Raw genomic sequence first — 9,627 nt, forward strand, 5'->3', positions numbered from 1 at the left:
TTCAACCTACATATTTTTCTTGACAAAATCTTATCTCATCCCTGGTTCTCCTTTCAGCTGAATAGAGGTGATGTGCCTGCTTTCAAAACACTGACAACATTATGGTCTGTGTTCAAAAGATTTTTCAAAGGACCAGAACTTAAGATATGTGTTACCTCATAATAAATTGACTAAAAGTCAACCTCATCTAATTTTACTTGCTAAACACTAGGTTCAGAAGAATGGTGATACATCTACATGAAATCAAAATATAATTGGATTTGAACAGGCACCAAGAAACATTAAGACCACCTTTTTAAGATGCAGGAAAATAAACTTGATGTCAGAATAATTGTGTGTATGATGGTATCGGAACAGCCTTATCCTATGCATTAATGGAACGCTGGATTAATTGTATTACACCATTATAAACAGAAATTTGAGAAACAGTAGCTGGAAACAATAATGGTGGGAAAAGCTGCATTGCCCATTACTTAAGAGTGCTATGTTATCTGTTTAACTTTTAACAATGTAACTTTTACTTTTATTAAATTGAACTTTATATTTTATGAATTTATTTTAAATAGTTTTAATTCTATGGTGAGTATCTTAATAACTTTTTGTTTATGTTTACTTTAGCTTTGTTAGTGCTTTTGCCTGGATTTATCTTCACTTTTGTTAGCTATCTTGAGTCTAGCTTAGGGGAAAGATGGGATATAAATCAACAAATAAACATTGGCATTATCATTATTTCATTGTTTACAATTTGCAACTAATTGCATCATTTCCTTTAAATGCCATATTTGGCCACACTAGTACATGTACATGTCATAGTTACATCACATTTGGATAACTTTAATACATTCTAGGGTGGAAAAAATGAGTACTTTAACATTGTCGAGAATGGCAACACTTCACAATTCCTCAAAGTAACGACTGGCAACTATTAAACATGACTAAAGTGAAGATTCAAGAGTTGGTGTGGCAATGTCACAAGCTTTGAACTGGGGACATTTTGGTTTCAGTCTCTTGGCCACTGTGCTACACTAAGGTTGCAGTCCTAACATATAATCCTTTATGGAGTGAAGGGCATGAGATTGCAATGACATTGCTGTAATAGTCAGGATATCATTTTTAGGGTGTATCTATAGCAGGCATGGGCAAACTTAGGCCCTCCAGGTGTTTTGAACTTCAACTCCAACAATTCCTAATAGTCAAAGGCTGTTAGAAATTGTGGGCGTTGAAGTCCAAAACACGTAGAGGGCCAAAGTTTGCCCATGCCTCATCTATAATGTAATTAAAGCAATTTGACACTACTTTAACTGCCATTGCTCAATGCTATGAAATTGTGAGAGCAGTAGTTTTACAAAGTCTTTAACCTTCTTTGCCGAAGAGTACTAGTGCCTCACTAAACTAAAAGTCCCAGGATTCTATAACATTAAGCCATGGCAGTTACAGTAGTGTGAAAGTGTATTCATTCTGTATTGTAGATACACCCTTAGTCTGATGCAATTTAAGAAGTTTTATAGCACAACAGATCAGACAGCACACAAACTAGAAACACGGTCCCACTGGTATCCATATTCTTCTCTAGATGGACACTGAACCATTGTCCCAGTTCAAGTCTTGCCATTATCTGTTTAAATCTTAAGCAAAGCTAAGAAAAGACAGTGTCATTCTATGCACACACATACACACATCAGAATCTTATTATATATGTTTAAATTAATTTTAATTCTAATGGAATCTTTTTCTCCCAATACATCAGCCTCTGTTTACTGCTAAGAAAAGCTTAATGGCACAAACATAAGCAGTAGTAAGGCACCAAGTTTGTAACTGCACCTCAAGCCTAAAGAAAGATCTGCAAAGACACAGTTGTACTGACTTGTCATTCCACAGCACAAGTAAGTAAGCACACCTGTCCTACATCATAACTTTAAAGTTTGCTGGACTAGCAATTAGGCACTTACAATGGTATGCTGTAACTGCTGTAGTAGCCAAACATTGCAAAACAGTTTTTCAGAACTGCCAATAGATGCACCAGCATGTGCATCTGGAATCAAATTACAAGTATATTGGACCCAAGCACTCTCAATTGACTTTTACGAAGTTGAAAGTCGCATGCAGGTACTTTGCAAACGTACCTTGGAATTTGTCCATTTCCAAGAGGAAAAGAAAGTATTACAAGAGAGAAAGTAATGCAGTATCAAAGGTTTTTATCGCCAACGATCTCTTCCAGGAAAACAACTTACTAATCACTATCCTGTGACAAATCAAGTAGGCAGGGGAATTTCTACATGTAGAGCTGAAGCAATGGACAGAACTTAAAACCTGCTTTTCTCACATTTCATCACATGCCCCTCCTTCTCCTTAGAAAGGTTCAAAAGGTGACTCACTTACCAGATTAAATACAGTGTCTACAATATCCCTGTTGGACACTTCGCCAACTTCCACCAGTCCCGACAGTACAGCAAATTTCATCCTGATGCCACGGATAGGGACTCCTGGATTCAAAGGCTGCATGTTGCTCTCCATTTCGGACGAGATTCCTTCTTTTCCCCCTCCACCACCAAGCCCTCCTCCTCCGTCATCACCTGTTGGTCGGGGCGAAGAAACCTGTTTGTCTTCACTAGCCATGGCTAGCTCGCTTCTGAGCTGCCAGCCAGAGCTGGCCTTCCAGAAATAAGTCACTCAGCCTGCAGCTTAGGTCTTCAAGTCCAGTTTGTGAAGGATCTGGAACACACTTTAATGTCCTCCGTAGCCCTTGTCCTTCTTCCCCCGGCACCTGAATATGGACAGTGGCCTCTTCAATCTGAAATATTGCAGAAATACAGTGTTTCTGTGATTCCAATACACCACCGATTGTAAGACACACTAATTTCAATATCAGCAAAAAAAAAAAAAAAAGAGCTGTGTGTGTGTATATATATATATATGTGTATATATATATACATACATACATACATACAGTAGAGTCTCACTTATCCAAGCCTCGCTTATCCAAGCCTCTGGATTATCCAAGCCATTTTTGTAGTCAATGTTTTCAATATATCATGATGTTTTGGTGCTAAATTCGTAAATACAGTAATTACAACATAACATTACTGCGTATTGAACTACTTTTTCTGTCAATTTTCTTGTAGAACATGATGTTTTGGTGCTTAATTTGCAAAATCATAACCTAATTTGATGTTTAATAGACTTTTCCTTAATCCCTCCTTATTATCCAAGATATTCGCTTATCCAATCTTCTGCTGGCCCGTTTAGCTTGGATAAGTAAGACTCTACTGTATATATATATCACCCTCAGTTCTAAGAGGCACACCATTCTATAGATATTTATATGGGAAAATGTGTGGGGAAGAAAATAGGGCAAAACAGTAGACTCTCGGGGAACTGGAATTCAAACAACCAGAACTCTCAAACCAGCAAAAAAAAAAATCAAAGAAATAATACTTTAAATTTCTCAACCCATGGGTCCCTAGATGTTTTGGCCATCAACTCCCAGAAATCCTAACAGCTGGTAAACTGGCTGGGAATTCTGGGAGTTGTAGGCCAAAACCCCATGGGGACTCACAGGTTGGGAACTACAGCCCCAATCCCCATTTGGGGGGGGGGGGGGGCGGTTAACTGAAAGTCTACTGTAATGATAGTAAGAAAAAGTACAGATACTAAGAGGGCTGCCATCTTTTTAAAGGAAAGACTCTCCCTTCTCTTTGGCACACAACTTTCCCTTTCCAGGAAATAAAGGCAGTGCCTCCCCTTCTGTATTTTTATCCAGGCCCTTCAACCCTGCTCTCTAAGAAGAGAGCTGGTTTCCCAAGAAGAATGGAAAGGAACAACAACAACAACAATAAATAATAATAATAATAATAATAATAATAATAATAATAATAATAAAAATAATAAAAATAATAATAAATCATTGAAAGTGAGGGCATAAATATGCCCAATGGCCAAACAATAAAGTGTCACCAGCCAGAGGCCTATAAATATCTGGGCATACTACAGCTGGACAACATCAAGCATGAACATGTGAAAACTGTGGTCAGCAAAGAATACACACAAAGGGTCAGAAAAATTCTCAAAAGCAAGCTCAATGGAGGCAACACCATCAAGGCCATAAACACCTGGGCCATACCTGTCATAAGATATACTGCTGGCATTATAAATTGGACACAGGTGGAACTGGACAATTTGGACAGAAAAACAAGAAAACGCATGACCATTCATCATTCCCTGCACCCTCGCAGTGATGTTGACCGGCTATATCTGCCTAGAAGATCAGGGGGCAGAGGACTCTTACAAGTAAAACAAGCAGTCAAAGAAGAAGAACATGCCCTGGCAGAATATGTCAAGCAAAGTGAAGAACCTGCTTTGATTAAAGTCAAAAATCAGAAACTCCTCAAAACACAGCAGACAAAAAACCAGTACAAGAAAACCGCACTACAAACTAGAGCTGACAGCTGGCACAACAAAACACTGCATGGAAAGTTCCTTGACAAAATTGAAGGAAAAGCTGATAAGGAGAAGACCTGGCTCTGGCTCACGAATGGGACCCTGAAGAAGGAGACAGAAGGCCTGATCCTTGCAGCCCAGGAGCAAGCCATCAGAACAAATGTAATTAAGGCCAAGATTGAAAAATCAGATGATGACCCAAAATGCAGACTGTGCAAGGAAACCGACGAAACCATTGATCATATCCTCAGCTGCTGTAAGAAAATCGCACAGACAGACTACAAACAGAGGCACAACTATGTGGCCCAAATGATTCATTGGAACTTATGCCTCAAGTACCACCTCCCAGCAGCAAAAAACTGGTGGGATCACAAACCTGCAAAAGTATTGGAAAATGAGCACGCAAAGATACTGTGGGACTTCCGAATCCAGACTGACAAAGTTCTGGAACACAACACACCAGACATCACAGTTGTGGAAAAGAACAAGGTTTGGATCATTGATGTTGCCATCCCAGGTGACAGTCGCATAGATGAAAAACAACAGGAAAAACTCAGCCGCTATCAGGACCTCAAGATTGAACTTCAAAGACTCTGGCAGAAACCAGTGCAGGTGGTCCCGGTGGTGATGGGCACACTGGGTGCCGTGCCAAAAGATCTCAGCCGGCATTTGGAAACAATAGACATTGACAAAATCACCATCTGCCAACTGCAAAAGGCCACCCTACTGGGATCTGCACACATCATCAGAAAATACATCACACAGTCCTAGACACTTGGGAAGTGTTCGACTTGTGGTTTTGCGAAACGAAATCCAGCATATCTATCTTGTTTACTGTGCCATACAACGTCGTTGTGTTGATAATAATAATAATAATAACAACAACAATAATAATGTGCGTAGGTATACTTTAAGAAGGCTACCATCTTTCTGAAACCCTGCTTTTTTTCTCTCTTTTTTTTGCGCACACACCTGGAAATAAAGGTAGACACAGGGGAAGTATTTCCCTTACTGCATTTGCATACAGACTTGTTTGCAAAGAAGACGAAAGTTGGTTGGTTTTCCAAGGAGATTGTAAAGGAGGAAAAGGAAGGAAAGAGAGACATGACTCTTTCTTGTTTGCAAGGAGGAAGAAGGGAAGGAAGGAAGGAAGGAAAGAAGGAAGGGGGGAGAGTGGAGAGAGGTAGGTAGGTTGGTGACTATGTCTTCCTTGCAAAGAAGAGGAAGAGAGCTGGAGCAGAAATCATAACGATCTTAACAGATTAGAGAGATGGGCCAAAACTAACAAAATGAAATTCAACAGGGACAAATGCAAGATACTTCACTTAGGCAGAAAAAAATTAAATGCAAAGATACAGAATGGGGGACTTGACAACAGTACATGTGAAAAAGGATTTTGGAGTCCTTGTAGACAACAAGTTAAACTTGAGCCAACAATGTGGTGTGGCAGCTAAAAAGGCCAATGGGATTTTGGCCTGCATAAATAGGAGCATCGTGTCTAGATAGTGGTTTTTAAGCTGTGGGTCCCCAGGTATTTTGGGCTACAACTCCCAGAAATCCCAGCCAGTTTACCAGCCTTTAGGATTTCTGGGAGTTCAAGGCCAAAATATCTGGGGACCCACAGCTTGAGAACCACTGATCTAGATTCAGGGAAGTCATGCTGCCCCTCTATTCCACCTTGGTCAGACCACACCTGGAATACTGAGTCCAATTCTGGGCACTGTAATTTGAAGGGAGATGTTGACAAAGTGGAATGTGTCCAGAGAAGGGCAAATAAAATGATAAAGGGTCTGGAGAACAAGCCCTGTGAGGAGCGGCTTAAAGAGTTGGGCATGTTTAGCCTGCAGAAGAGAAGGCTAAGAGGAGACATGATGAGGGCCATGTATAAATATGTGAGGGGAACTCATAGAGGCTAGGGCACGGAACAATGGCTTCAAGCTACAGGAAAGGAGATTCCACCTGAACATTAGGAAGAACTTTTTAACTGTGTGAGAGAGCTGTTCAGCAGTGGAACTCTCTGCCCCAGAGTGTGGTGGAGGCTCCTTCTTAGGAGGTTTTTAAGGGGAGGCAGTTTGAATCCGGGGAGCAGGGTGAGCTCCTACTGTTAGACCCAGCTTCTGCCAAACTAGCAGTTCGAAAACATGCAAATGTGAGTAGATCAATAGGTACTGCTCCGGTGGGAAGGTAACAGCACTCCATGCAGTCATGCTGACCACATGAACTAGGAGGTGTCTTTGGACAACGCTGGCTCTTCACCTTAGAAATGGAGATGAGCACCAACCCCCCAGAGTTGGACATGACTAAACTTAATGTCATGGGAAACCTTTACCATTACTAATAATAATAATAATAAAACTTTATTTATACCCCGCCACCATCTCCCCACAGGCACTTGGGGTGGCTCACATGGGGCATGGCCCAATTAGCACAATTTACAAAAAATTACCATCTGTCAGGGGTGGTTTAATCATAGGGCTGGAAGAGACCATGGCCCACATGGTCTCTTCCAACCCTATGATTCCCAAGAAGAATTTAAAGGGAGGCAGGGAAGGAAGGAAGGAAGGAAGGAAGGAAGGAAAGAGAGACCTGACTTGCAAAGATGAGAGCTGATTTCCCAATGAGATTTTAAAGGAAGGGGGGAAAGGGGGAGGGAGGGGAAAAAGGAGAGACCTGACTACTTGCTGGTAAAGAGAGCTGATTTCCCAAGGAGAATTTTGAAAGAAAGGGGAAGAAGGAGGGAAGAGAGACCTGATCATTTCTTGCCGGCGAAGAAGAGCGCTCGTTTTCTATGGGAAGGGAGGGAGGAAAGAAGCGGAGACCTGACCACTTGCTTGTGAAGAAGGAAGGGGGCTAGTTTAGGAAGGAAGGGGAGACCTGGCTCCTTCCTTCGGCTGCTCTTTCTGCTGCTGCTTCCCTCTCCTCCTCCTCCTCCTCCTCCCCGCAACTCCAGCAACGCAGCAAGCCCTCCTCCTCCTCCTCCTTCCTTGCTTCTCTTCCTCCCTCCTTGCCTGGCAGTCACAGGTGCCAAGGACAAAGTAGGGCCCCTCCGCCCAGGCGTGCGCTCACCTGGGCCGCAGGTGGGGCTGGAAGGCGGCTCTCCGTCCCTCTCTCTCTCCCTGCCACCACCTTGAGGAAGGAATTGGGGCGGAGGGGGGGGTGCCTTCTTTCCTACCTGCCAGCAGCACAGGAGGAGGAGCTCCCACCTGAGCCAAGGGACCTGAAGTTTCCAGCGCCTCTCCCTCCTCACTCCGCCGCTCCCGGCTCCTCCATGGCTTGCTTGCTTGCTTGCTTCCTGCCCGCCTTTGCCTGCCTTAGGAATAGTTGCTGCTGCTGCTACTCTCTGCCGCCATGACAGCGCTGAGCCGAGCCCCGGGAGGGTTGCCGGCCGAGCGTCAGTGCGCCTGCGCGGCCCGGGAGCGGGAGGGGCGGGGAAGGGAAAGGAAAGGAAGGGAGCCAGGGATTGGGAGGCACTGCGCAGGCTCAGGTGCGCACAGGTGCGCCCAGGTAAGGGCCGGGCAGGAAGGAGGAAAGGCAAGGCTGGGAGAAGCAGAAGGAGAATCATAGAATCGTAGAGTTGGAAGAGACCTCACCGGCCATCCAGTCCAACCCCCTGCAAGAAGCAGGAAAATCTCATTCAAAGCACCCCCGACAGATGGCTATCCAGCCTCTGCTTAAAAGCTTCCAAAGAAGGAGCCTCCACCCAGGGCCGGCCCAAGGAAATTTTCAAGTGTAAGCGAAACAGGATTTTGGTGCCCCCCCCCCAAAAAAACCCAATCACCGAGAAATAAAAGGTAGAAGGTAGAGGTGAATAGAATGGATAAAAGAGTTTACCTTACAACCAGAAGTTTATTAACAACATTATGTTCATATAGTAACATTACATAGAATTAACACCAATCTTGCATTTTAATAAATAAATATTTTAATAAACTTTGCAACAATTTTAATTTTTTTGTTATTTCTAGTCTACAAGTACTACACAAAGGTTTCCTGGTCATGATATCTCTTAAGAAGATTTTTCAGACTTCAGACTAGCTTCAGATCAGTTTTGTTTGGGAGAACGCAGCCCCAGGAGAATAGACACTTCCTTTCTCAGGAAGTGAACTCTTGTCCTTCAGAAGTGCCACGCCAGCGTGGACCATTGTAATGGGTGTAGCAAAGCAGGGGAAATCCAGTCATGAATCAATCAGGGCCAGCTAACACCTCCCAACAAAGTATTCCCATCATCAAAGTCTGGTAAATCCTCTGTTTTCTCACAGCCACAGACGGCAGAAGCACATACCATATCGCAAAGAACACCACTCTGAAAACGGGAATTCCAGACAGGAAACAATCAGGGTCAGCTAACACCTCCCAACAAAAAATTCACTCAGAGAGGAAACAGCCTGGCTGTAAATCTGCAAAGCCATTACATCCTTATCATTTTTCCTAATTGCAGCATTCATACTTGCCTCTAACAGACAAAAAAAATCAGAAATATTGTATATTCACAACCTTTAAGAAATAATATCCCCTGATGGCACAGCATGTGAAAGCGCTGAGCTGCTGAAATTCTGGACCGACAGGCTGCAGCAGGTTTGAATTGGGGGACCAGAGTGAGCCCTCACTGTTAGCCCCAGCTTCTGCCAACCCAGAAGTTCAAAAACATGCAAATGTGAGTGCATCAATAGGTACTGCTCCAGCGGGAAGGTAACGCCGCTCCATGCAGTCATCCCACATGACCTTGGAGGAGTCTACGGACAAGGCTGGCTCTTTGGCTTAGAAATGGAGATGAGCACCAAACCCCAGAATCAGACATGACTGGACTTAATGTCTGGGGAAAAACATTTACCCTTTAGGGTTGTTGTATGTCTTTCGGGCTGTGTGGCCATGTTCCAGAAGTATTCTCTCCTGACGTTTCGCCCACATCTATGGCAGGCATCCTCAGAGGTTGTGAGGTATACCTCACAACCTCTGAGGATGCCTGCCATAGATGTGGGCGAAACGTCAGGAGAGAATACTTCTGGAACATGGCCACACAGCCCGAAAGACATACAACAACCCTGTGATCCCGGCCATGAAAGCCTTCGACAACATGTTTACCCTTTACCTTAACTACCACAAGTTCCTCAATACTTTATTTCCCATACCACCATACTTTGCCACAACAAAGCGTGGTCGGGCACAACTAGTATATATAATATATAATTA

General features: G+C 43.3%; 1 protein-coding gene across 6 annotated transcripts in view; it reads right to left on the minus strand.

Moving 5' to 3' along the window:
- The window catches only part of lrba (LPS responsive beige-like anchor protein), a 424,775-nt gene extending 416,940 nt beyond the window's left edge, over positions 1-7,835 (minus strand). For 5 of the 6 annotated variants that reach the window (XM_008111987.3, XM_008111990.3, XM_008111989.3 and 2 more), the window contains exons 1-2: positions 7,610-7,835; positions 2,380-2,791 (exon numbers count right to left, since the gene is read on the minus strand). In XM_008111987.3, the coding sequence (XP_008110194.2) occupies positions 2,380-2,616 (237 nt within the window). In that variant the 5' untranslated portion in view covers positions 2,617-2,791; positions 7,610-7,835. The other variant, XM_008111986.3, reaches the window with a different exon arrangement.
- Between the last annotated feature and the right edge of the window lie 1,792 nt (positions 7,836-9,627).

This window comes from Anolis carolinensis, chromosome 5 (genome assembly GCF_035594765.1).
Source record: "Anolis carolinensis isolate JA03-04 chromosome 5, rAnoCar3.1.pri, whole genome shotgun sequence".
NCBI lineage: Eukaryota > Metazoa > Chordata > Lepidosauria > Squamata > Dactyloidae > Anolis > Anolis carolinensis.